The sequence below is a fragment of the Rhinopithecus roxellana genome, chromosome 19 (assembly GCF_007565055.1).
Source record: "Rhinopithecus roxellana isolate Shanxi Qingling chromosome 19, ASM756505v1, whole genome shotgun sequence".
Taxonomy (NCBI): Eukaryota; Metazoa; Chordata; class Mammalia; order Primates; family Cercopithecidae; genus Rhinopithecus; species Rhinopithecus roxellana.
In genome coordinates this window covers 22,520,728-22,547,823 of record NC_044567.1, presented here as the reverse complement: position 1 = coordinate 22,547,823, position 27,096 = coordinate 22,520,728, and the positions used below count along the sequence as shown (strand labels likewise).

The 27,096-nt window shown below is 38.5% G+C and overlaps 1 protein-coding gene across 3 annotated transcripts in view; it reads left to right on the top strand.

Annotated features, from left to right (window-relative positions):
* Positions 1–27,096, top strand: part of APPBP2 (amyloid beta precursor protein binding protein 2) — an 81,314-nt gene that overhangs the window by 47,118 nt on the left and 7,100 nt on the right. For all 3 annotated transcript variants that reach the window (XM_010364083.2, XM_030923576.1, XM_030923575.1), the window contains 8 exons: positions 11,853–12,021; positions 14,198–14,287; positions 16,206–16,273; positions 16,352–16,457; positions 17,471–17,595; positions 22,153–22,238; positions 24,669–24,859; positions 25,574–25,739. In XM_010364083.2, the coding sequence (XP_010362385.1) occupies positions 11,853–12,021; positions 14,198–14,287; positions 16,206–16,273; positions 16,352–16,457; positions 17,471–17,595; positions 22,153–22,238; positions 24,669–24,859; positions 25,574–25,739 (1,001 nt within the window). The remainder of the gene's footprint in view (positions 1–11,852; positions 12,022–14,197; positions 14,288–16,205; positions 16,274–16,351; positions 16,458–17,470; positions 17,596–22,152; positions 22,239–24,668; positions 24,860–25,573; positions 25,740–27,096) is intronic.

The window sequence follows — 27,096 nt, the reverse complement described above, 5'->3', positions numbered from 1 at the left end:
AATTTATAGTACTCATAAAAATAATCGCTAATTTTTTCCCCTCTTCTGCCTATTTTGTATTTTTAGGAATAGGAGACTAGACTATCCCATATGGGATTTCAGGGGTTAGTTATATATTTCTATGTACATAAACTAGTCAATTTGGAACAGAAAGGGGATTTTGTATGATTTTATCATAGATTATTCACTATAGCAATCTTGACCAAAAGATAAAGCACATTCTTTTTTGTATGTGCTTTATTTTTTTGTTCACATATTCACATTTATTTCACCCAAATACCTGTGTTTCTTCTGATTTTAAAATTCCTGTATAAATTTGACTTTAGCCTTATCAAAAGGTTTAGTTTTCTCACAAGACAAGTCAGTTTCCTTCTCTCCTTTCTAGTGTGTCATCTTTAGCAAGTAGCTCACATCATTATGGTTGCAAGTGTTAATAGGCAGTGAGAAGAAGGGAGGGCAAAAAGTGCATGACAGCTGACTCTTCTTTTTTAAATCAGAAAAAAATTGCTTTCCCAGAAGTCTAACCCTATCTCTTGGATTACCTTTCTTTTAAACTGGAAACTGGGATACATTCTACACAACTTCTAATCTGTGTAATATAGTTTGAGGAGCAAAACATTTTCAGTTGTGCATGAATTAACTCATGGGTCTACATTAAGGAAGAAAACATGAAGAATATTGGGTAGATAACTGTCTGGGTGCAGTGGCTCACGCCTGTAATCCCAGCACTTTGGGAGGCCAAGATTTGAGGATTGCTTGAGTTTAGGAATTGGAGACCAGCAAGACCCCATTTCTATAAAAAATATTTAAAATAAATAAAAACAATAGTTAATTAACAAGTCAGAACTAGCTGTCTTTTTAGCAAGCACATGTGAAACTAGAATATTGTCTGGACCAAGGAACAAAGCCATTTATAATGCCAACTCACTGCCTGTATACCAAGACATTAGTCTTTATGAATTTGAAATTTCAAAACAAAATTTGCCTTTATTCAACTAACCTTGCCAAATTCTTGGTCATTACAAGTGTATTTAATATAATTTATTTATAATAAGTACTTTTTTTCATCTACTTAGTATCATTTGACAAGATGATTAAAATTTGATGGCTTAGTCTTTTTTTAAGGCAGAGAGAAATTTGAGGTATTAGTTGACCTTGTGTTTAATTGAATTGGAAAAGAAGTGTTTTGCAGAACAGATACGAATCAAATGCTGTGGCCAATCCCAGGGGCTTTGAGCCTGAGGCAAGAATAAAAGTATGTTATTCAATTTAATGTCACAAAACCAATTTCTAATATGGGGGTAGTGGCAAACCATTATACAACAAAGGTCAGAGAACCTTCCTAGCCTTTCTTGATAGAAAGTAGTTAAAACTGGTACTATTTTTCAGTCCTTTTGTATTCTTTGGAGACTCTGCCTATTTCCATTTATTCATTTTCCATTTAATGGCTTTGTTTTTCTTGCTTATACATGTCTGTGGCCAAACATACCCAGAAAGCTATGAGGAAGAAAATTGTTGTCTATAACCCTGCTGCTCAGAAATAGCCACAGTTGCTGAATTGGTTTGTTTTGGGGGGATGACAAACTTAAAATCACACCTGCAACCCCCTTTTCAATTTTTTCTTTGGAGCTTATCAGTCCATGTGAGCATGGTTTGTTTAAGGTCAAGAATTTTCTAGAACCTCCAGATAAGGGAACAGAGATTGCCTTTGGGCTTGTGAGAGTTAGGCAGAACAAACTTACTTTTTATTTTAAATCCTTTTCTACTGTTCATTATGCTTTTAAACAATTGACATGTATCCCTTTAGTTTTTTTTTTTTTAAATGATAAAAAGAACTTCTTGAACTGGACGGTGGGGTGGGGTTGGGTAGTGTATGTATGTGTGTGTGTGTGTGCGCATGCATACGTTTGTAAAGAGTTGAATGTGGCCAGGCATGGTGGCTCACGCCTGTAATCCCAGCACTTTGGGAGGCTGAGGCGGGTGGATCATGAGGTCAGGAGATCGAGACCATCCTGGCTAACATGGTGAAACCCCGTCTCTACTAAATACAAGACATTAGCTGGGCGTGGTGGCAGGCACCTGTATTCCCAGCTACTCGGGAGGCTGAGGCAGGAGAATGGCATGAACCCGGGAGGGTGGAGCTTGCAGTGAAAGAAGATCGCACCACTACACTCCAGCCTGGGCAACTGAGCAAGACTCTGTCTCAAAAAAAAAAAAAAAGGGTTGAATGTGGATTGAAAGAGAACCCTGGGCAGTTGAATTTCCTGAAAGCCAAAGATAAATAGAAATTAGAAGCTAGAAGAAAGCAGCAGTATCTTAGTTACCGAGAGAAAAATACTGTACCTCACCAGTTCGAAAGGAAAAAGAAACAACTTTCAAATATATGAAGACTCAGTATATCTCCATTTACTTTATCTGAGGGAAATAATCGAGGAACTTCTCTAACCAAATGCCAGCCAGGCATAGTACCTTAGGCCTGTAATCCCAGCACTTTGGGAGACCAAGGCAGGAGGATTGTTTGAGCTCAGGAGTTTGAGACCTGCCTGGGCAATATAATGAGACATGTTATGTTATGTTATGTTATGTTATGTTATGTTATGTTATGTTATGTTATGACATGACTGAGTCTTTTTATTTTTTTAAAATTTTTTTATTTTTTGAGACGGAGTCTTGCTCTGTCACCCAGGCTGGAGTTCTATACGATGGTGCGATCTCGGCTCATTGCAAGCTCCGCCTCCTGGGTTCACGCCATTCTCCTACCTCAGCCTCCTGAGTAGCTGGGACTACAGGCACCCACCATCACGCCCAGCTAATTTTTTTGTATTTTTAGTAGAGACCGGGTTTCACCATGTTAGCCTGTATCATCTTGATCTCCCGAGCTCGTGATCCACCCGCTCTGGCCCCCCAAAGTGCTGGGATTACAGGCGTCAGCCACTGCACCTGGCCTCTATTTTATTTTAAAATAAAAATTTTAAACTTTTGTTTAAGTTCTTATATTGATAATAATAAATCCCAAGGTAGGGGAAGATGATATAAAGACAGTGGTAGGTAATGAATATTGTAATATATGTCTCACATGTAATTGGAGTAGGAAGAGAATGAAGAACAAATTGAGAATTTGTAATAGGCCTCAAATAAGGATGCTTTTCAAACCAGAGGTGAAAAGGAAATTTTAGAAATAACAAAAAGCAAAAATTTACCATGTCAAACCTATTACAGATTTAGTGTTCCTAATCCAGAAATTTGAAATCTGAAACATGATTGGTCCCAAACATTTCAAATAAGGATACTCGACCTGTATTTTGAACAAGAAAGTAGTACTTAGGAAAGAAATGTTAACCTGAAACTTCAGTTAGTGCTAATGTCAGGAAGCTTTATAGAGACCACCTAGCGAAATTTTCTTTCTAAAGACGTAATGAGGCTGGGTGTGGTGGCTCAATGCCTGTAATCCCAGCACTTTGATAGGCCGGGGTGGGTGGACCACCTAAGGTCAGGAGTTCTAGACCAACCTGGCCAACATGTTGAAACCCTGTCTCTACTAAAAATACAAAAAAATTAGCTGGGCGTGGTGGTGGGTGCCTGTGATCCCAGCTACTTCGGGAGGCTGAGGAAGGAGAATTGCTTGAACCTGGGAGGTGGAGGTTGCAGTGAGCTGAGATTGCACCATTACACTCCAGCCTGGGTGACAAGAGCAAAACTCTGTCTCAAAAAAAAAAAAAAAAGTAATGAAATTTAGCAGATTTAGAATATTCTGGAGGTCATGACCTTATAGTTGTAAGAGTTGGATAATTTTATTAACTGGCTTTTTAAAGATTACTTTGAAAAGTGATGGAGTAGTTCAGTTGTGGAGATCATGGATGTCTACTTGCCATAGGAGAAATTGAAAAGCCCAGCAGTCCTAATGCTTTGCAAATGGTTACTGGTAGCTTTGGATTAAATTTCTGGTGACATCATACAGAGATTCAGAAGTACTGGTTTTCAAACAAGTGAAAATGTTTTACTCTAAAAAGCTGTCATTCCAAAGAAGGATTTATTTAACAGATAAAATAAAAACTGTCAGATGACTCCAGAAATGACTATGGTGATGATGAAGCTAAATGTTTAAGGTACATGTGAATAATTTGGATAAAGTTTTGTAAATTGTGAGGAGGAAAAGTGATTTTTGAAAATTTAATTTAGATTTTAAATATGTAGGTATAAGGAAAGATTTAAATGTTATAAATTTTTATTATTTTTGTTTTTAATAGAAAAGGGACCTCAGTATGTTGCTCAGGCTGGTCTCAAACTCCTGGGCTCAAGTGATCCTTCTGCCTTGGCCTCCCAAAGTACTGGGCTTACAGGCATTACCACCACACTTGGCCTTAAATAAAAATTACAAGTGTTTTAATGTTATCACATATATCCCCAAAACTTGATATATATGAGTTGGCAAAAATAGTTTTAGATGGAAAATGGAAGTTCATCTTACATTCAGGTTGTTTTTTAATAGACATATAGCCTATTTTTAAAATATACATTTGGGAGAATGGAGGAGTTAAAGTGTTACAAAGTTCTCATCTTAGTGGGTAGAGTAGGAAAGGGCATCATTATTTAATGTTTAAACATTATCAGTGCTAGAGATGGGTATTTAATGCCTTGGTTAATAGAAAAGTGTGATAGAACTTCCAAACTAGGATGGTGCGAATATGGGTGAGAATGATTTGAAACTTGACCAAGCTATATATAAGCAAAGAGAATAGAGGACATAACTGATTATGATAAATGAAAGATAAGATGAAAAGGTTAGACCAAATACAATTATCATCATAATACATGTGAATGGGTTCAATTATCCTACCTAAAGATGGTGGTTACCAAGAGGGTTAAAAAATAAAAGCTAGTGCTATATCATAAAAAGGAAACACCCCGAAACAATAATACTAACAATAAGGAAGAATTCAGGATAAAAGTCATTAGTTGATACAAAAGGGATATTGATAATAGAATGTATAATTCACAAAAAGGTCATAAACCTGTGTGTAGCAAATAAGATAGGAGCCACCTACATAAGCAGTGCACCTTAAAAATACAAAAAAGATAAAAAGATAATCAGTACAATATTGAGTGCCTCCAGGGTAGGGTAATTCTGAATATATAGAGTTTATTAAGGAACTAGGTTCTTTCAGTCTGTCTGCTAATTCTTTGTGTACCAGTCATTTCTTTGGCTAGCTCACCAGTGCTTGTAAGATTGCTGCCATTGTTTTGAGGTATCAGATGCAGATTCCACATTCTCTAGCAGAAGAAACACTCTCACACTGATGTCCTCCCTGACTTGAAATTAAAACCATACCAGACTAACAAAGAGAAAAAGAAGACTCAAATAACTAAAATCAGAAATGGGACTTGGAACATTACTACCAACCTTCCACAAATAAAAAGGATTTAAGGAGAATCCTATGAACAGTTGAACACCAGCAAATTAGATAACATAAATAAAATGGACAAATTTTTTAGAAATGGACAAATTACCTAAATGCTCCAAGAAGAAATAGAAAATCTTATGAGACCTATAACAAGTAAAGAAATTAAATCCATAATCAAAAACCTTCCAACAAAGTCCAGGACTGAAGACTTCACTAGTGAATTCTATCAAACATTTAAAGAATTAGCACTAGTTCTTCTCAAACTCTTCCAGGAAATTGCAGAGGAAGCAACACTTCCTAACTCATTTTGTTTTGTTTTTATTTTTATTTTTATTTTCATTTACATGTATTTGCTTTATTTTATGAGACAGAGTCTTACTCTTTTGCCCAGGCTGGAGTGCAGTGGCACAGTCTCAGCTCACTGCAACTTCTGCCTCCCAGGTTCAAGCAATTCTCCTGCCTCAGCTTCCCAAGTAGCTGGAATTACAGGTGCCCACCACCACACCACCACACCTGGCTAATTTTTGTATTTTTAGTAGAGATGGGGTTTCGCCATGTTGACCAGGCTGGTCTCGAACTCCTGACCTCAGGTGACCCGCCCACCTTGGCCTCCCAAAGTGCTAGGATTACGGGCATGAGCCACTGCACCCAGTCCCTAACTAATTTTAAAAGGCTAACGTTACCTGATACCAAAGACCAAAATTGACATCACAAAAGAGACAATTTCAGACGAGTATCTCTTATGAATATAGATGGAAAAAATCGTCAACAAAATACTAGCAAATCTAATAGAATATTAAAAGGATTTTACACTATGACCAAGTGAGATTTATCCCAGGAATGCAAGGATGGTTCAACATAAGAACATCAGTGTGATACACCATGTTAATAAGGTGAAGGAGAAAAAAAAAAAAAGTTTATCTCAGTTGACACAGAAAAGTCGTTGAGCAAAATCTAACACCTTTTCACGATTAAAAAAAAATTCGGCCGGCCGCGGTGGCTCAAGCCTGTAATCCCAGCACTTTGGGAGGCCAAGATGGGCGGATCATGAGGTCAGGAGATCGAGACCATCCTGGCCTACACGGTGAAACCCCGTCTCTATTAAAAACTACAAAAAACTAGCCGGGCGAGATGGCGGGCGCCTATAGTCCCAGCTACTCGGGAGGCTGAGGCAGGAGAATGGCGTAAACCCGGGAGGCGGAGCTTGCAGTGAGCCGAGATCGCGCCACTGCACTTCAGCCTGGGCGACACAGTGAGACTCCGTCTCAAAAAAAAAAAAAAAAATTCACAAAGCTAGGAATAGAAAGGAACTTCCTCAGTATGATAAAGAGTATTTATGAAAAACTCACAATTAACATCATACTCTATAGTGAAAGACTAGAAGATTCCCCCATAGATCAGGAACAAGACATAGATGCCTGCTTTTACTAGTGGTTTTCAACGTTGTACTAGAAGCTTTAGCAGAAGAAATTTGACAAGAAAAATAAAAAGCATCGGTATTGGAAAGGAAGAAATAAAACTATAGATTTGTTGGACTTAATCAAAATAAAAAACTTCTGTACATCAAAAAACATCAAGAAAATAAAAAGACAATCTATGGAATGGGAGAAAATATTTGCAAATCATATGTCAATTAGGGTTCTAGTATCCAGAATATATCAAGAACTACAACTACAAACAACACAATTTAAAAATGAGGCTGGGCCCCGTGGCTTACACCTGTAATCCCAGCAGTTTGGGAGTTCGAGGCAGACAGATCATCTGAGGTCAGGAGTTTAAGACCAGTCCGGCCAACGTGGTAAAACTCTGTCTCTACTAAAAAATATAACACGAGTGAAACTCTGTTAAAAAACTAATTAATGAATTAATTTTTATTTTTATTTTCATTTACATGTATTTGCTTTATTTTATGAGACAGAGTCTTACTCTTTTGCCCAGGCTGGAGTGCAGTGGCACGATCTCGGCTCACTGCAACTTCCACCTCCCAGGTTCAACCGATTCTCCTGCCTCAGCCTCCCAAGTAGCTGGGATTACGGGTGCCCACCACCTGTAATTATTAATTAATTAATAAAATAAAGAGTAGGCTGGGCATGGTGGCTCACATCTGTAATCCCAGCACTTTGGGAGGCTGAGGCAGAAGGATTTCTTGAGCTCAGGAGTTTGAGACCCGCCTAAGCAAAATAGCAAGACTTTGTCTCTGTTAAAATAATTTTTTAAAAAATCAACCAGCTGTGGTGGCACGAGCCTGTAGTCTCAGCTACTTAGGAGGCTGAGGTGGGAGGATCACTTAAGCACAAGAGATCATGACTGTAGTGAGCTTGATCATGCCACTGTTCTCCAGCCTGGGTGACAGACTGGGACTCTGTCTCATAAAATAAAAAATAAAAATAAAAAATGGGCAAAGGACTTGAATAGACATTTTCCCAAGGAAGATACATAAAAGACCAGTAAGCACATAAAAAGATACTCAGTGTCATTTGGCATTAGGGAAATGCAAATCAAACATAATGAGCTACCACTTTATTGCTATCAAGATGGGTACAATTAAAAAAAAAAAGAAAATAAGTGTTGGCAAGGATGAGAAGAAATCGAGTGATTCTGCTGAGAGAGCATTTGAAAAAAAAAACGAAATTGGAAACTTTGTGCACTGTTGCTGGGAATGTAAAATGGTGCAGCTGCTGTGGAGTACAGTTTGGCAGTTTATCAAAAAGCTAAACATAGAATTACTGTATGACTCAGCAGTTTCACTCCAGGGTATATGCCTAAAAGCATTGAAAGCAAGGAATCAAAAGATATTTGTGTGCTAGTGTTTATAGCAGAATTTTTCACAAGTCAAAAGATAAAAACAGTCCAAGTATCCATCATCAGATAAATAGAGACATAAAATTTGGCATTTTTACATATGTATACATACAATGATTCAGCCAGTTTGGGTACATGCTATGACATGGATGAACCTTGAAAATTTTATCCTAAGTGAAATAAGTTAGACACAAAAGGACAAATACTGTATGGTTCCACTTACATGAAATACGTAGAATAGGCAAATTCATAGAGACTGAAAGCAGATTAAAGGTTACTAGGGACTTAGGGCTAAGGCAGAAGGGGAAGCTATTGCTTAATGCTTACAGAATTTTTCTTTGGGGTGATGAAAAAGTTTTGGAAGTGAATAGTATTGATGGTTGTATGATATAGTTAATATAATGAATGCCACTGAATTGTATACTTTAAAATAGCTCATATGGCAAAGTTTTATATATATTTCACCATAGTAAAAAAAATTATTAAACCCATACTGGTCTTTATTTTCATTATGCAGCTCTACCCTTTCAAGCTATCATTTATTTCCATTTTTTATTTTTTTGAGATGGAGTCTTGCTGTTTTGCCAGTCTGGAGTGCAGTGGTGCAATCTCGACTCACTGCAATCTCTGCCTCCTGGGTTCAAGCAATTCTCCTGCCTCAGCCTCCCGAGTAGCTGGATCTACAGGCACGCACAACCACGCCCGGCAATTTTTTTTGTATTTTTAGTAGAGATGGGGTTTCTGTGTTGGCCAGAATGGTCTCAATCTCCTGACATCATGATCCGCCCACCTCGGCCTCCCAAAGTGCTGGGATTACAGGTGTGAGCCACCACACCCGGCCAAAATTTTAAACTAGTTCTAAGAAAAAGACACTTATGAGAAGGAAAGAAATTCTTTTCCTTTAGTTTCACTTTTAGTGTATTTTACTTTCGTTATGTCTGGCTGATGAGGTTCTAACTAGTCATGTTCAGTCTTATGGTAAATATTAGTAAAATACTGTGTTTGCATGATAGTGCCACATTTTGAGAACCTGCGTTTTCCTTAGGCAGAATGTTGGGATAAAATTAGACCATAATGAGTTGGACCACAAGTTCCTTGAATTCAATATACTGCTTAGTGTCAGCCCAGATGGACACACAGAACCTTAAAGAGTCTCCATATGTTTAATTTGCCCTTTTGTTTAAATAGACATTCAGCAGGGACTGGAGAAAATATCAAGCTGTGCCTTTCTGGCATACAATGTTTATTTTGTTACCTCATCATGTGCCAATTACTAAATAATTTCCACAGATTGTTATTTCAGGAGAATACTTACAGTGAAGGTCTTTGGGAAGGAAATTCTTAGCATTGTGGAAATGAGAAGTAAGCACTGTTCTTTTTATTCTCTAAAATTTCAACCTATGGGTTTCTCATTTTTTTTTCTTTTAGCCATTTGGCTATCAAATCTGTGTTTCAAATACTAATCCTTTTTTTCCTCAAGGAATTTTTTCTTCTGGACTGTTACAATATCTTCTGCCTTGGTGGCTTTGCTTCCACTCTTGGCGTTGCTGTAATCCATTCTCCACACTGTAGCTAGAGCATTCTTGATACAGTTGCATTGTCCCATATGGTAGCCACTAACCATATGTGATTATTAAGGTTAAAATAATTAAAAGTAAAATGTGCCTCAGTCACACTGGGCACCTTTCTAATACTCAGTAGCCACTGTGGCTAGTGGCTACCAAATTGAGCAACACAAGTATAGAACATTTCTAACATCTCAGGAAATTATATTAGATAGTGCATAAGTCAAATCACCTCCCTTACTGTTGCAACCAAAACTCCTTTCCACGGCAGGCAAGGTGCTACAAAATCTTGCTTATCTCTCCCTTGTCATTTCTTTTTACATAATCTTTTATTCACTGTAGTCTAGATGAATTGGCCTTCTCTCTGTTCCTTTGACTATGCCAGGATTCCCCCCCATCCCTTCTCAGGGGCTATTCCTTCTATTTTGCAGTTGCTTCTGTTTTGGAACATGCTTCCCCACCAGATCTTCACTTGGCTGGCTACAGTGTTATCATTTAGGTGTCAACTTAAATGTTACCGCCTCAGGAGAATTCTTCCCTGTCTACCCTAAACACCTCCTTTCAGAATCTTTTGATCATATTACTCTACTTTTTAAATCATCTTTATAGCATTTATCCTTAAATGAAAGTCTTACGTATTTGTATCTTTGCCCACGCTAATACCCTTGCCACCACTAGAACGTAAGCTTCTTATGGTAATAGATTTTGCAGATAACTGTGTGGTACATGTTGACAGGATACACACTGGCATTGTATAGTAGTCATCACTTTATTGATTAGTCCTGGTTCTCTTGAAGTTAATCTGTTTCCCTGACTATATAAAGGAGTGATAGATATTAAAAGATTGTCTGAATTTTTATCATCATGGGTTATTAATCTGTTAATATTTGTGGTATAGATAGAAAAAATAAATTTTATGTATCTGTTGATTTGATGCTCCTAAAGAATAATTCCTAACCTCTCCATCCTTGGTTTTCTTTTAAATAGCTTTTATACCTTTGTTCCTTCTCAGGCTGAGCATTTCAGAAAGTTGTATTGGCTTGATACATGAACATAATGTTCTAGCTAGCATTTAATAAATAAATAAATAAATATTTGTCCAGTCCTAACACTGTTTGCCTATGTTGTATAGTCTATATAGATACATAGTCTGTTGCTATCTAGACCAGTCTGATCTAAAGCATTGTACTATTTTGGCATATCGTTAAATAGTCAGCATGGTTGTACAGTTACTTTGTGTAAAGAACTCTGTATTTCCACTATAGAGGATAAAGATTTTAAAAGAAATAGTTGGCCGGACGCGGTGGCTCACGCCTGTAATCCCAGCACTTTGGGAGGCCGAGGCGGGCAGATCACGAGGTCAGGAGATCAAGACCATCCTGGCTAACAAGGTGAAACCCCGTCTCTACTAAAAATACAAAAACTAGCCGGGCGAGGTGGCGGGCGCCTGTAGTCCCAGCTACTCGGGAGGCTGAGGCAGGAGAATGGCGTGAACCTGGGAGGCAGAACTTGCAGTGAGCTGAGATCGTGCCACTGCACTCCAGCCTGGGCAACAGAGTGAGACTCCGTCTCAAGAAATAGTTGACACTACTGGTATTTTTGGTAAATTTATCTTATTGGAAAGAAAAATGAACATTATGAAGCATCATGAAATAAGTGGTAACTGATCAAGTGTTAGACTGTACTAAAAATAAGAAAAGAAGGTATTTTATGTTGATTTTAGTTTCTTCATTATTTTCCAAGTTTCTTATACTGAAGCTGTATTACTTGTGGATTTGGAACAAAAAGAGTAAATGTAATTTTTTTAGATGCAGTACATGCTGAGTACACAAAATATATAAAATATTTAGAGAAGATAAGGAATCAACAATTGATGAAATTAATTATGGGAAGCTTTCAGGAAAGAGCATGTACTTCTTTATGGGCATGAGGTCAACTCCAATTTGGTCCACACATGTATTTTCAAATGCTGCCTTGTAATTGCATTTAATTACCTTAAGTCAATTAGATGATTGGTAAGAGGTCATCAGGTCTACCAAGCTGGAAATATCAAAAATAGAGCAATGTTATTTGTGTTTTATAGGTTGCTTCATGTGCGAAATGGAAACTGCAAATATCATTTGGGTGAAGAAACATTTAAATTAGCTCAGACATATATGGATAAACTATCAAAACATGGCCAGCAAGCAAATAAAGCTGCACTCTATGGAGAACTGTGTGCACTCCTATTTGCAAAAAGTCACTATGATGAGGTAAGTGTCTTAAGGTACGTTTCATTGTGACCAATAAGTACCTATAAAAACAGAGGGTAAATCAAATAGTCTTCTCTTATTTTTCTTGCAGATCTTTTTTGCTTATTAGGTTTATATGAGGCAGTACACATTTGTAATGGAAAATTCAAAATCAGTCACGCTGAGCACTGTGGCTCATGCCTATAATCCTAGCACTTTAGGAGGCCAAGGTAGAGAATCAGTTGAGCCCAGGAGTTTGAGGCCAGCCTGGGCAACAAAGTGAGACCCTACCTCTACAGAAAATTAGCCGCATGTGTAGCACACACCTGTGGTGGTCACAACTAGATGGGAGGCTGAGGCAGGAGGATCCCTTGATCCCAGTAGATTGAGGCTGTAGTGAGCCATATTTATACCACTGTAATCCAGCCTGGATGACAGAGCGAGACCCTGTCTCAAAAAAGTAAAAATGAAATCAGACAAAAGGAGTATTTGTGAGATGAATTTGAAATATATACATGTATCATTTAGAGCCCTTTCTTTTGTTGTTTTTGTTTTAATTTAACCAAATGTTTGCCTAAATTGTTTGGATGGGCTTTTTGTAGTTTTTGGGACAGGGATGGTCTTGCTTTGTCACCCACACTGTACTCAAACTCCTAGGCTCAAGTGATCCACCTTCCTCAGCTTCCCAAAGTGCTGGGATTGCAGGCATAGCCACCATGCCCAGCCTGACAGTTATTTTCCTTCTACATTTGGATTTAGGGGTTTATACCATGCCTTATTCATGTCTTTGCAACTCTCAGCACATTCGTGAGGAATGTTGAAGTCTTGGATAATTTTGACAGTTCAATCTTTTAGTGATAAATAAGCTTTTCACTGATATCTACAGAAAAGTAAACAAATCTTACAGACATAGTTTGATGAATTAGCACCACGTTTTTGTGTTAAGATAGGCTAGGCTATGCGGAGGTAATATCAACCCCAGAATAGCTTGGAACAATGAAAGTTTCTTTATGGCTCATAATATATCCCTGTCTTCAGATGGCTATGGCTGTTCTTAACATTATATCTACACTTTGATCAAGACCCAGTGTGGTTTTGGGTCTATCTGGAACATATCTATCTAGAACATTACCAGCCTGGGCACAGGGGCAGAAACTTCATGGAGAAGTACTGCTGGCTCTTGGACTTTTCTTCCAGAAATGGCACATTTCACTTTTCATACTTTAATTGCCAAAAGAAATAACATGGCCACACTTGTCTTTGTTTGTTTGTTCGAGACAGAGTCTCACTCCATAAGGCCTGGAGTGCAGTGGCATCATCATGGCTCACTGCAGCCTTCACTTCAGCCCCACCAAGTAGCTGGAACTACAGGTGCACATCCCCACACCCAGCTGATTTTTTTGATTTTTGATAGAGACAAAGTCTTACTATGTTATAACCCAGGCTGGTCTCAAACATCTGAGCTTGGTGATCCTCCCACCTCAGCCTCCCAGAGTGCTGGGATTACAGGTATGCATCACCACACCCAGCCTGATCATTTATTTTGCCTTTTTTATTTCTTCCACTAAGCACCAGGAGAGGAAGGACGTTTTTTGTTTTGTTTCCCACTTCATACCTAGATACTAGCATATTTGCCTGCCACTTAACCTCTCCACACCTCAGTTTCCCTTAATAGTACATATCTTATAGAGCTGTTGTGTCAGGTAAATGTGTTAATGCACATAAAATACTTTGGACAGTAGCTGGGACAAAGTAAACACTCAACAGATAATTCATACATAAAATAATAAATCTTACAGTAGGAGGATGGAATGTATAGGAAAACACAGAAAACCTTGTCTAGGACTGAAACCTGCAAGACAGATGAGTTTAGGAGTTGGAGGAAGGGGGAATGTATTTTAAGGCAAAGGGAACAGTATGTGCAAAGGCTTCTAGGCGAGAGAGAACATACCTCTGATTTCTGGAAAATATGTATATACACAAGGTCTGATTCAGACAAGCTGTAGGTATTAAGAGTAAAAATAATGTAACAGATTTATACTTTGAAGAAAGTTTAGCCTCAGAAAATTCTAACTGTAAATATTTTGTGTGTGTTCTTATTTAAGTGCTTGTAGAAAAATTTTGCAGTCATCTTGTTAAATATTGTCAACTTGATTTACCACAGTTCTGTCTCTTCTATAAATAATAATTTTTTTAGGCATACAAATGGTGCATTGAGGCAATGAAAGAAATTACAGCAGGCTTACCAGTGAAAGTTGTGGTGGATGTTTTAAGACAAGCTTCTAAGGTAAATATAATGTTAAAATTATTAAATGAATTATAGGATTTATCAGGCTTTAATTAACCTATTATTTAACATTTTAGTTATTTGTACACTCCATAGACATAGGTCTGTTTTATAAGTTTCTGTGCTCATTTTTAGAAATCTGGTTTCTGACTAAAACTATCACACGTAGATTTTTAGCTAATTTTTCTTTACCAAGAAAACCAGTGAAATAATTCATTTTGATAATTGTTTCAGTGCACTAAAGTACAGATCAGAGTAGTATTTGGGTGCTATTCTGGCTTGAGTTTCTTTTTGTTGTTTTTTTTTTTAATATTTATAGCAACCTGAATTCCTTATGCCAAAATCCTGTGAACTTTGGTCACTTTTCTGCTAAAGGATAGCCTGGTATTAAATTTCTTTGTCATAGTATTGCAGTCTCACAGCAAGGCAGCTTGCTATACTTGACCTGCTAGGCAGTCCTTACTTGATTTTTCTCTAGTTTTTTCTTATTCTGTAAATAAATGCATTAAATCTTTTACATTTTTATTTTAAATAGAGACAGTGTCTCACTATGTTGCCCTGGCTGGTCTCAAACACCTGGTCTCAAGCGATCCTCCCACCTGAGCCTCCAGAAGTTCTAGGATTACAGGTGTGAGCTGCCACGTTTGCCTGCATTAACTCTTGAGGATATTTAGTAGTAGTTTAAAACTACTGCTTTGGTGCAGTGAGGCCTTAAAGCATTAATGTGCTTTTCAGATACATTCTTCTACCCAGAAGTTTCTCAGATTTGAATATTTCATTTTGGTTTATTTTACTTATGGAAATTCAACTAGAAGATAGATTCCAAAATTATATCTGGGAGAGTCCAAGATTTCTGTATTAAGTCAGTCATTTTCGAGTAAGTAAACAGTGTAAATATTCAAGTTATGAGAGCTAGAACAGGGATATTCTTATGTTTTTAATTAATTGAAATAATTGAATATTTAATATAAAGCCAGCATATTTATGCAAGATTAATATTTCTATATACAAATTATATTTAGAGTTTTTAAAAAACAACTAGCTATACTCATGGATCAAAATATTTTAAGAAATAATTGGGAGCTGTGCACAATGGCACATGCCTGTAGCCAGGAATTCAAGTCCAGCCTGGGCAACATAAAACCTTGTCTCTTAAGAAAAGAAATAATAAGAAAACTTGAAATTCTATGCATTTAGAAATTATTAAATGAAAATAACAAAAGATTGTTGTAAGCCACTCCAGGACTGGGATATAAGGACCTTAGAAAATGCTGTGGTAAATTCTGCCCCCATTATTTTATTATAATAATAGGGAAAAATGGGAGTATACTAGCTTTGTAAGGTGACTTTATTATGACAGATATGTACTGGGACTGACTGTCAAAATTTTAAATTTTATAATTTCCCCAGCTTATATACATATCTGTTTGTAATAGAATTTTTTTTTTTTTTTTTTTTTTTTTGAAACGGTGTCTCTCTCTGTCTCCCAGGCTGGAGTGCAGTGGCACTTGGCTCACTGCAAGCTCCGCCACCCTGGGTTCACGCCATTCTCCTGCCTTAGCCTCCCAAGTAGCTGGGACTACACAGGCGCCTGCCACCACGCCCGGCTAATTTTTTTGTATTTTTAGTAGAGACAGGGTTTCACCGTGTTAGCCAGGATGGTCTGGATCTTCTGACCTCGTGATCTGCCTGCATTGGCCTCCCAAAGTGCTGGGATTACAGGTGTGAGCCACCGTGCCCGGCCTATAATAGAATTTTTAAGTACTTGGAAGGAAAGAAGTTGCAAATAGAACGTTTGTATTTATGTTTGGAGGGTTTTTTTTCTTATTAACTATTATAGCCAGAATATATAAACTACACTTATTTTAGCACACTAATGAACTGTTTGAGAGTTAACTGTTTTTCACTTTATCTTTAGGCTTGTGTAGTAAAACGTGAATTTAAGAAGGCGGAACAGTTAATTAAACATGCAGTGTATTTGGCACGGTAGGTGATTATTATTTAAAATATCCTTTTAAATTGTCTGTATACTTTATATCCTAATAATTTTGTATCTTTTTATAGGGATCATTTTGGATCAAAACACCCAAAATATTCTGATACACTGCTAGATTATGGGTTCTACTTACTCAATGTAGATAATATCTGTCAGTCTGTTGCAATTTATCAGGTATGTTAACGGTTACCCTTTTTTTCTTTCAACCTATATTGACTTGCTGACCTGTATTTGTTTGTGGTGTATAAACCACTCTTCAAAAATGACTTTTTAACACCTACCCTTCCCACCAATATAGGTTGCATCATTATCTTATTAAGTATTGCCTAGAAGGCATAAAAGTTAATGCTTTGGGAACTAAAGAGAATCATTCAGGAAAGGAATTGTTGGGTTGTGAGCTCATATTTGGGAATAGTTTTCCATTTTTTATTTACCCATATAATGGCTTGTCTTTGTTGTTGATTTAGTAAATGTCACTAAAGCTGCCTTTGTAATAACAAAGATGGCTGATAATTATTTTAGGCCTTTCTTACTCATTCTCAGGTAAATGATATATTATGCCATTGCTCTAGACAAGGCATACTTGACTTTAAGGTTCACTTTTTTTTTTTTTTCTTTTGAGACAGTTTTGATCTGTCGTCCAGGCTGGAGTGCAGTGGCGCTATCTCAGCTCACTGCAACCTCCGCCTCCCAAGTTCAAGCAATTCTCATGCCTTGGCCTCCTGAGTATCTGGGATTACAGGCCCGTGCCACCATGCCTGGCTAATTTTTGTATTTTTAGTAGAGACGGGGTTTCACCATGTTGCCGAGGCTAGTCTTGAACTACTGACCTCAGGTGATCCACCCACCTCAGCCTCCCAAAGTACTAGGATTACAGGTGTGAGCCACAGTGCCTGGCCTAAGGTTCACTTTTGAAGAAGGACGCAGAGAAAAACATTCCCAATGTCTTGATTCTCAAGACATAGGAATGATTATTATTATTAAGCCATTGCCTTTTAAAAAGTCAAACTCTATCTTCAGACATTCAGGCCTTCTAGGTGACTTTCATGTTCTGTAATTTAAATACAGCAGGACTTTCTGGGCTTCATAATTTTGTGGTGTTAGGCATATGGATATATATTTAAATTACTAGGATGTTTAGGTGGTATTTTCTACAGTATTGACAAATATTTTTATGATTCTTTCAGGCAGCACTTGACATTAGACAGTCAGTGTTTGGTGGCAAAAATATCCACGTAGCAACAGCTCATGAAGATTTGGCTTACTCTTCTTATGTCCACCAGTATAGCTCTGGGAAATTTGACAATGCACTGTAAGTTCCACATTCCTTTTCTCTAAAGGAGGAAATACTGTTTTTGTTTTATTTTGTTTTTTCCCATTAGGGAACTATTATTATATTAATAATAGTACTTGATATACTTTATAGATTGAATTTGTCTTCCTGGAGCTTTAACAGAATACCTAAAATGTTCTTGAAGTCATTTAAAATCATACCAGTTTTCAGGTGCAGAGGCTCTTGCCTGTAATCCCAGCACTTTGGGAGGCTGAGGTGGAAAGATTGCTTGAGCCCAAGAGTTTTGAGACCGTGTCTACTCAAAAAATTTTAAAAATTAGCTGGATGTTTTGGTGCATGTCTGTGGTCCCAGCTGCTCTGGAGGCTGAGGCAGGAGAATTGCTTGAGCCCAAGAGGTCAAGGATGCAGTGAGCCATGTTCACACCACTGCATTCCAGCCTGGGCAACAGAGTGAGACCCTATTTCCGAAAATAAATAAAATCATACTAATTTATAGGTTATTCATTTAGCCTTTATGTGATTTAATATTGAGGCTTGTATATTTTCATGTAGAATATAACTTATCTTTTGAGTATTTACTTCAATAATTTTTGAGTAATAGAGTAGCAAACTTAACCTGAAAACTTCTTGGTCAGAACACATAGAAATACTGAATCAAATATAACAATTGTCTTTTTAAATGTGTAACTGAGCTTGCAAGAGTGAGGGGGAAATCCTCCAAGGGCCAATAATGGACACTAAAATTCAAAGGATTAAGCTTGGCCTGTGGTATAACTGCTCTGGGGTGATGGGAAAGTTTAGAGATTTCTGTAACCTTGGTTTAAGAAATAGCCTATAGGAGGCTGGGAGTTAGAACTGAAACCCTCACATGAAGCAGAATCAAGACTACAGCCCAGGTGGGCGCGGTGGCTCACGCCTGTAATCCCAGCACTTCGGGAGGCCAAAGCGGGTGGATCACCTGCGGTCAAGAGTTCAAGACAAGCCTGGCCAAGATGATGAAACCCCATCTCTACTAAAAATAGAAAAATTAGCCGGGCGTGGTGGCAGGCACCTGTAATCCCGGCTACTTGGGAGGCTGAGGCAGAGAATTGCTTGAATCCAGGAGGTGGAGGTTGCAGTGAGCCAAGATTGTGCCACTGCACTTCAGCCTGGGCAACAGAGTGAGACTCTGTCAAAAAAAAAAAGACTACAACCCCAGGGAAAAGACAACAGGTGGACATCTATCTAATTGATAGATGATAGGGAAAGTTGGCCATCTGAGTTTGGTATCACAGTTGAACCCAAAAAGAAGCCTCACAAAACATAATTCTTTACCTGTAACACTCTTGAGACAGGGATAATGCATCAGGATCTCCAAACAGAAAAATATTAAAAAGCACTTTGGGACTGCAGGTTTTCCTGGGATGCCTTGTGAGAGAAAATGAAAAACTTGGAAATAATTACCTGTCAACCCAAACTACACAGACATTTCATAGACAAAGCTTTACCTAAAATGAACTCACCATTAAAAATTACAAAACATAAGAAAATATTTCCTCTGAGTCAGCAGACATAATGAACAGGATTAGAATCCTGAGAACTTTAGTTAACAAAACTTTTTGGCTGGGTGCAGTGGCTCACACCTGTAATCCCAGCACTTTGGGAGGCCGAGGCGGGCGGATCATGAGGTCAGGAGATCAAGACCATCCTGGCCAACAGGGTGAAACCCTGTCTCTATTAAAAATACAAAAATTAGCTGGGTGTGGTGGCACCCGCCTGTAATCCCAGCTACTCGGGAGGCTGAGGCAAGAGAATCGCCTGAACCTGGGAGTCGGAGGTTGCAGTGAGCCAGGATTGCCACTGCACTCCAGCCTGGTGACAGAACGAGACTCCATCTCAAAAAAAAAAAAAGTATGTTTTTTTGGTTGATGCTATAAAGTATGTATTCTTTCTATGATTAAAGACAAAATAGCCGGGCGCGGTGGCTCAAGCCTGTAATCCCAGCACTTTGGGAGGCCGAGACGGGCGGATCACGAGGTCAGGAGATCGAGACCATCCTGGCTAACACGGTGAAACCCCGTCTCTACTAAAAATACAAAAAACTAGCCGGGCGAGGTGGCGGGCGCCTGTAGTCCCAGCTACTCGGGAGGCTGAGGCAGGAGAATGGCGTGAACCCGGGAGGCGGAGCTTGCAGTGAGCTGAGATCCGGCCACTGCACTCCAACCTGGGCGGCAGAGCGAGACTCCGTCTCAAAAAAAAAAAAAGAGACACAAAATAGGTTGGCGAACTAGGCCTGCAAGTAAATTAAAGTTTTATGTTTTACTGGAACACAGCCATGCTCATTCATTCATGTATTTTCTATAGCTTCTTTCACACTGCAGCAGCAAGAGTTCAATAGTTGCAACAGAGAATATGTGGCCAACACAACCTAAAATATTTACTATCTGGCCCTCTACAGAAAAAGCTTGTTAACCCTAATATAAAAGAAAGAATGAAGAATATTCCTGTAAAGGAAATGGGAACTTTTTTTGTTTTGGTTATGGTTTTTTTTGAGACAGAGTCTCTCACTCTGTCCCCAGGCTGGAGTGCAGTGGCGTGATCTCGGCTCACTGCACTCTCCACCTCCCAAGTTCAAGCGATTCTCCTGTCTCAGCCACCTGAGTAGCTGGAATTATAGGCTCGCGCCACCACGCCTGGCTAAGTTTTGTATTTTTAGTAGAGACAGGGTTTCACCATGTTGGCCAGACTGGTCTCGATCTCCTCATCCCAAGTGATCTGCCCACCTTGGCCTCCTAAAGTGCTGAGACTACAAATGTGAGCCACCGCGCCTGGCTGGAAAAGGGCAGATTTTAAAATAAAACAACTGATACATGCTACAGCATGGATGAACCTGGAAAACACTGTGCCCGGTGAAAGAAGCCAGTCACAAAGGATCACATATTGTATGATTTCATTTATGTGATATGTCCAGAATAGGCAAATCCGTAGAGACAGAACATAAATTGGTTTTATCTGGGCTGGGGAGGTGGAGGGAAATGGAGAGTGACTGCTAATGAGCATGGGTTTCTTTCATCATGGGGTGATGAAAATGTTGTAAAATTGATTTTGGTGATTGGCATACTATTCGGTGAATACACTAAAAATCATTGAATTATACACATTAAATGGGTGAATTGTGTGGTATACTAATTATATCTTGAGTCATTATAAAAATAAAACAAATGACTAGAAATGGAAGTAGTCATTGACATTAAAACACAGCAGATAGGCCAGGCATGGTGACCCACTCCTGTACTCCCAGCACTTCAGGAGGCCAAGGTGGGTGGATCACTTGAGCCCGGGAGTTTGAGACCAGCCTGGGCAACATAGCAAATCACCGTCTCTACAAAGAAAATGCAAAAAAAATTAGTTGGGCATGGCGATGTATGCCTGTAACCTACCTATCCAGGAGGCTGAGGTGGGAAGATCACCTGAGCCCAGGAGTTTGAGGCTGTGGTGAGCCGTGATTGCACCACTGTACTCTAGCCTGGACGACAGAGCAGGATCATGTCTCAAAACAAAAAAAAAAACTCAGCAGACAGGTTTAACAGCAGATTAGTTAGAACAAAAGAGAGAATCAGTAAATTGGAAGACAGATTTGAGAAAACTAGTGGTTACCTGGAAGATGGGGGAGAGGAGGCTTGGTGTTGTTTGAAAGGAACTGACAATAAAACAGAAATAGCTTACCTTCTATTTGGTGATATGGGCCATAAACAAATAACCAAACTTGTCAGGCGAGAATACATGTTGTGAAGAAGAGTAAAGTAGGCTAAGAGTTGAGAGAGAGATGGTAAATTTTTTTTTTTGAGACAGTCTTTGTCACCCAGGCTGGAGTGCAGTGGTGCAGTCTTGGCTTACTGCAACCTCCACCTCCCGGGTTCAAGCGATTCTGCCTCAGCCTCCTGAGTAGCTGGGATTACAGGCGTTCACCACCACACCTGGCTAATTTTTGTATTTTTTTAGTAGAGATGGAGTTTCACCATGTTGGCCAGGCTCGTCTTGAACTCCTGACCTCAGGTGATCCACCCACCTCAGCCTCCCAAAGTGCTGGGATTACAGGTGTGAGCCACCACGCCTGGCCAATGGTAAATTTTTTTAGGGCCTTTTATATGATGTGTTCTGGAAAGACATGTTCAGTGAGGAGCGAGCTGTGAGAATGTTCAGGGGAAGAGCATTGCAGAGAGGGTAAAGCCAGGGTGAGAACATGCTCTGCATGTTCAGGAAACTGCTAGGCCTGTGTGGCTGGAGGGGAAGGAGAGGGTTGGTGTGAGAATGGCAGGAGATGAGGTCAGGGAAGTAGCAGGCTGAAAGATCATACAGTGTTGTAGACTATAGTAAAGACTTTCTTTTTCATTCTGAGGGAAATGGGAGTCTCTGTTGGGTATTAAAAGTTCAGTCTACAGCAGATTGGAAATTCAAAACAAAAAGCTGAATCTTTACCATAGATAGTTTTAGAAGTACTTTCTATCAGTATTATATTACAGATTGTGATTTTTAAAATTCCTAAATCATTTGTAACTAAAAAGAAATGCCAGACTGTATCTATCTGTATTACAGATTTCATGCAGAAAGAGCTATTGGTATCATTACCCACATCCTACCTGAAGATCATCTTCTTTTGGCTTCTTCAAAGAGGGTGAAAGGTATCCTTTGTAATCTAGACTCAGATATTTTAAAATAGATGATATATGGTATAAAATAGGAGTATTTGTTTATTTTCTCAGAGGATTGGAGGATTTTCTCACAGGATTAGACTCTGTCTACATGTTACTAGATAGCTATTTTACCACAACTCTACTTAAGGGATTCCAGTGGTTCATAATGAAAGACTGTTTGCATCTCTCATTAAACATTGTTAATAGGCCGGGCATGGTGGCTTATGCCTGTAATCACAGCACTTTGGGAGGCCAAGGCAGGCGGATCACCTGAGGTCAGAAGTTTGAGACCAGTCTGGCCAACCTGGTGAAACCCCGTCTCTACTAAAAATACAAAAATTAGCTGGGTGTGGTGGCACACGCCTGTAATCCCAGCTACTTGGGAGGCTGAGTCAGGAGAATTGTTTGAACCCAGGAGTCAGAGGTTGCAGCGAACCAAGATCGTGCCACTGCACTCCAGCCTGGGCAACAGAATGAGACTCTATCTCAAGAAAAAAAAAAAGTTAATAAGCCAGAATTTCTTTCTTTTCTCTCTCCCTTTTGTCATTCACTCATGCATGCATTAATTTTTTTTGAGGATTTCATGGAAGAATAATACAAATGTTTCTACACAACATGGATAGAAGATGGGTTTCATAACTTCAGCTTTGTAGTGCAGGATTCTTATCCTGAGCTTCATATCAGGTTACACTGAATGTTGCAAGACTCTTACCAAATACCCCTATCTTCTATTTCTTTTTTTTTCTCTTTTTTTTTTGAGACAGAGTCTTGCTCTGTCGCCCAGGCTGGAGTGCAGTGGCCGGATCTCAGCTCACTGCAAGCTCCGCCTCCCAGGTTTACGCCATTCTCCTGCCTCAGCCTCCCGAGTAGCTGGGACTACAGGCGCCCGCCACCTCGCCCGGCTAGTTTTTTGTATTTTTAGTAGAGACGGGGTTTCACCGTGTTAGCCAGGATGGTCTCGATCTCCTGACCTCGTGATCCGCCCGTCTCGGCCTCCCAAAGTGCTGGGATTACAGGCTTGAGCCACTGCGCCTGGCCTTCTATTTCTTATTTTAACTTTCCTTCTGATTACCACCAAGGCTTTTTCATGTAATGTATTTATTTTGCTAACATGATTGGGTTACCTATGTGGTAATTCCATGCCTGTTGGGTATGTTCTACCTTAATTCTGGAACTGAGGTTTTTCTCTCTCTAGGTTTGTATTTTTTAAGTTACACAAGTAATACATGATGTTAGATAGAAAAGAGAAAAAATAAATTGCCTTAAAAAATCCCACCAATCCTCAATCAACATTTTGGTGTATATTATTTTAGACTTTTATTACTTCAAATAAGATAACCAAATGAATTTTTTTTTAGTTTTATAATCTGATTTTTTCACTCAATATATTACAAACATTTTTTCATGTCTCTACATATATCCTTTTTTCTAATGTATTTAACCTTACCTTTTTTATTTGACTCTTACAATTGTTTTTAACCTTTTCTTTTTTAAAAATGCTACAGCGAAGTAAATCTCTTTTTCTTACCTTTGTGTACATAGACAGTTTTCTAAGAAATCAAATTATCTGGTGAAATAATATGTATATTCTTAAGACTTTAGATAGAATTTGAAAGTCTTGAATGCAGCTTTGAAATTGAAATGTCTTGCCTGATTTGGTTGGTCAGATGAGTGGGAGGAAACCAGTTCTTAGCTGTGTTTGCTTAAAGGTTATGTTTTATAAAGTGTGGTTTCAAAATTTTCAAAAGTGCTTAGGTACTCCTTGACACAGTTTCATAACTTTTAAAAACTTGCCTTGTCCACCAGGCGTGGTGGCTCACGCCTGTAATCCCAGCACTTTGGTAGGCCGAGGTGGGTGGATCACAAGGTCAGGAGATCGAGACCATCCTGGCAAACATGGTGAAACCCCGTCTCTACTGAAAATACAAAAAATTAGCCGGGCATGGTGGCGGGCGCCTGTAGTCCCAGCTACTCGAGAGGCTGAGGCAGGAGAATGGCGTGAACCCAGGAGGCAGAGTTGCAGTGAGCCGAGATCGCGCCACTGCACTCCAGCCTGGGTGACACAGAGAGACTCCGTCTCAAAAAAAAAAAAAACTTGCCTTGTCCTTCCATTTGATTTGAAAAACAAATTCACATCAGCAAAGTATAGCAGTCTATTAAAATAGAAACTAACTCTGCAAAATCGTTTATACCATTGTTTTTCTTAAATTTGAGTTTATATACTGTGCAAAATAGAATGACCACCAAAAAGCGTACTTTTTTGTTAAAGTGGAATTCTTTTATCTTGACCAGTTCCAAACCATAATCACGTATAAATATAATCAGTAAACATTTTTATTATTTAAGTTTAAAGTAAATGTTCTTATTAGCTTTGGTAGACAGTTTTGAAGTACACTAATTTATTGCCTTCTTTTTTAGCACTTATTTTAGAGGAGATTGCAATTGACTGTCATAATAAGGAAACTGAACAGAGGCTGCTTCAAGAAGCTCATGATTTGCACCTGTCTTCACTCCAACTAGCTAAAAAAGCTTTTGGGGAATTTAATGTACAGACTGCAAAACACTATGGAAACCTTGGAAGACTTTATCAGTCAATGAGAAAATTTAAGGTAGAAACATGTTTTACTATATTTTTCTCTCTTAATCTTAAGTAATGAAATAGAATCTTAAATAATCTTAAGCTCAAATAAATTATACACTTACCTTATTCACAAAGGAATTGAGAGAATAGCGAATATAAAACAACATAGGCCAAGCACAATGGCTCATTCCTATAATCCTGGCACTCTGGGAGGCTGAAATGGGAGGGTCCCCTGAATTAGCTTGAGTTTAGTTTGTTGGAATAAAAATTGTCAGAATTCCAAAAAATGAAGTGTATGCCCATGTAAATTAATATACTATGATAGAGAGCTTGTTAAGAAGGTTCAACTAAATTTTGGACTGTGTTAACTGTGTTAACCAAAGGAAGTAATTTTTGTTTTAGAATGTTTTGTTAATTTCTTCTAACAGTTTCTTAAAATAATTAATTTTTCAAATTTCTTTGTTCTAAAAAATTATTCTTCTAACAATTTTTTATTACCAGGATAAGTTTTCACTTGTTACTTTTGGCATAGGATACTATTGCTGTCATCACTTTATCTGCGGTTTCCAAAACTGTGTAATGCTTCCTATAGGCAGTTTTTGGAATAACATAGTATGTTCTTTGATATGATTACTTTATGGCATTCGTAAGATGTCTTAGGCATTTAGATCAGTTTTGCTCATGAAAGAACTGTTAAGATGAGAAAAAGTATAATGATTGATATGGCATACTTGTTTTTCAGGAAGCCGAAGAAATGCACATCAAAGCAATTCAGATTAAAGAACAACTTCTTGGTCAAGAAGATTATGAAGTAGCCCTTTCAGTGGGACATCTGGCTTCTTTATATAATTATGACATGAATCAGTATGAAAATGCTGAGAAACTTTATTTGCGATCTATAGCAATTGGTATGTTACATTTAAATTTTCTTTAGTCAGTTGATTACAAATCAGCATGTCAGCATGTCTTATATGTTGTATAAGGAAAATATTACTAAACACTTAAATGGGGCTGGGTGTGGTTGCTCATACCTGTAATCCCAGCACTTTGGGAGGCCGAGGTAGGCAGATCACTTGAGGTCAGGAGTTGGTGACCAGCCTAGCCAACATGGTAAAACCCCATCTCTACTAAAAAAATACAGAAACAAATTAGCTGGGCATGGTGTAGTCCCAGCTGGGCACATCTGTAGTCCCAGCTACTCAGGAGCCTGAGGCAGGAGAATCGCTTGAACCTGGAAGGCAGAGGTGGTCGTGAGCTGAGATTGGGCCACTGCTCTCCAGCCTGGGCAACAGAATGAGACTCCATCTCAAAAAAATAAATAAAATAAAATAGTAAAATAGTTAATAAAATAAAATAGACTTAAATGGGATAAGTTGCTAAGGATATTCAGGAACCACCCAAAAATCATCTGGAACATTTTGCTAAAGGTGCTTTTTTTGATACTGAAGCCAATAGTAAGAGGTGTGACAGTAGAGTGTCATGTGTAGGCAAAAGTAGTTATTTTAAAGTATTTGTGCAGTTATTGCCCACTCATGCCTCCCCCTCCCTTCTCCTAACTGTAACATCATAGATCAGGCTTACCTGTTTTTGAACTTGATGAAGTTATACAATGTGTATTTTTATGTGTCTGACTTATTGGTGAACAATAATGGTAAAATCTGTGATGTTGCATATCACTGCCATATGCTGGATTAGGATGTCATCATTTATCCATTCCACTGTTAATGAACATTTGGAACATTTGGGTTTCCATTTCAGGACTATTACAAAATCAAGATGAGGAATCTGTGGCCATCATCTTATGAAGTGCCTGTTAAAACTCTTGCCCATTTTTACACTGATTTATCTTGTCATTTTCTTATTGACTTATAGAAGTTCTTTATATGATATGAATATGACAGACCTTCGTTGGTTACATGTGTTGCAGATATCGTCTCTTATTCTATTGCTTGTTTCCTAACTACTTGGAGCCTTTTAAATAACAAAAATTATTTTTTGTGTGTGAGACAGGATCTTACTTTGTCATCCAGGCTGGAGTGCAAATCAGGGCTCACTGCAGCCTCAATCTCCTGAGCTCAAGTGATCCTCCTGCCTCAGCTGAGTAGCTGGGACTACAGACATGTACCAGCACAGCCGGCTAATTTTTTTTTTTAATTTCAATAGGGATGAGGTCTCACAATCTTGGCCCAGGCTGATCTCAAACTCCTGAGCTCAAGTGATCCTCCTACCTCAGCCTCCCGAAGCGCTGGGATTGCAGGCGTGAGC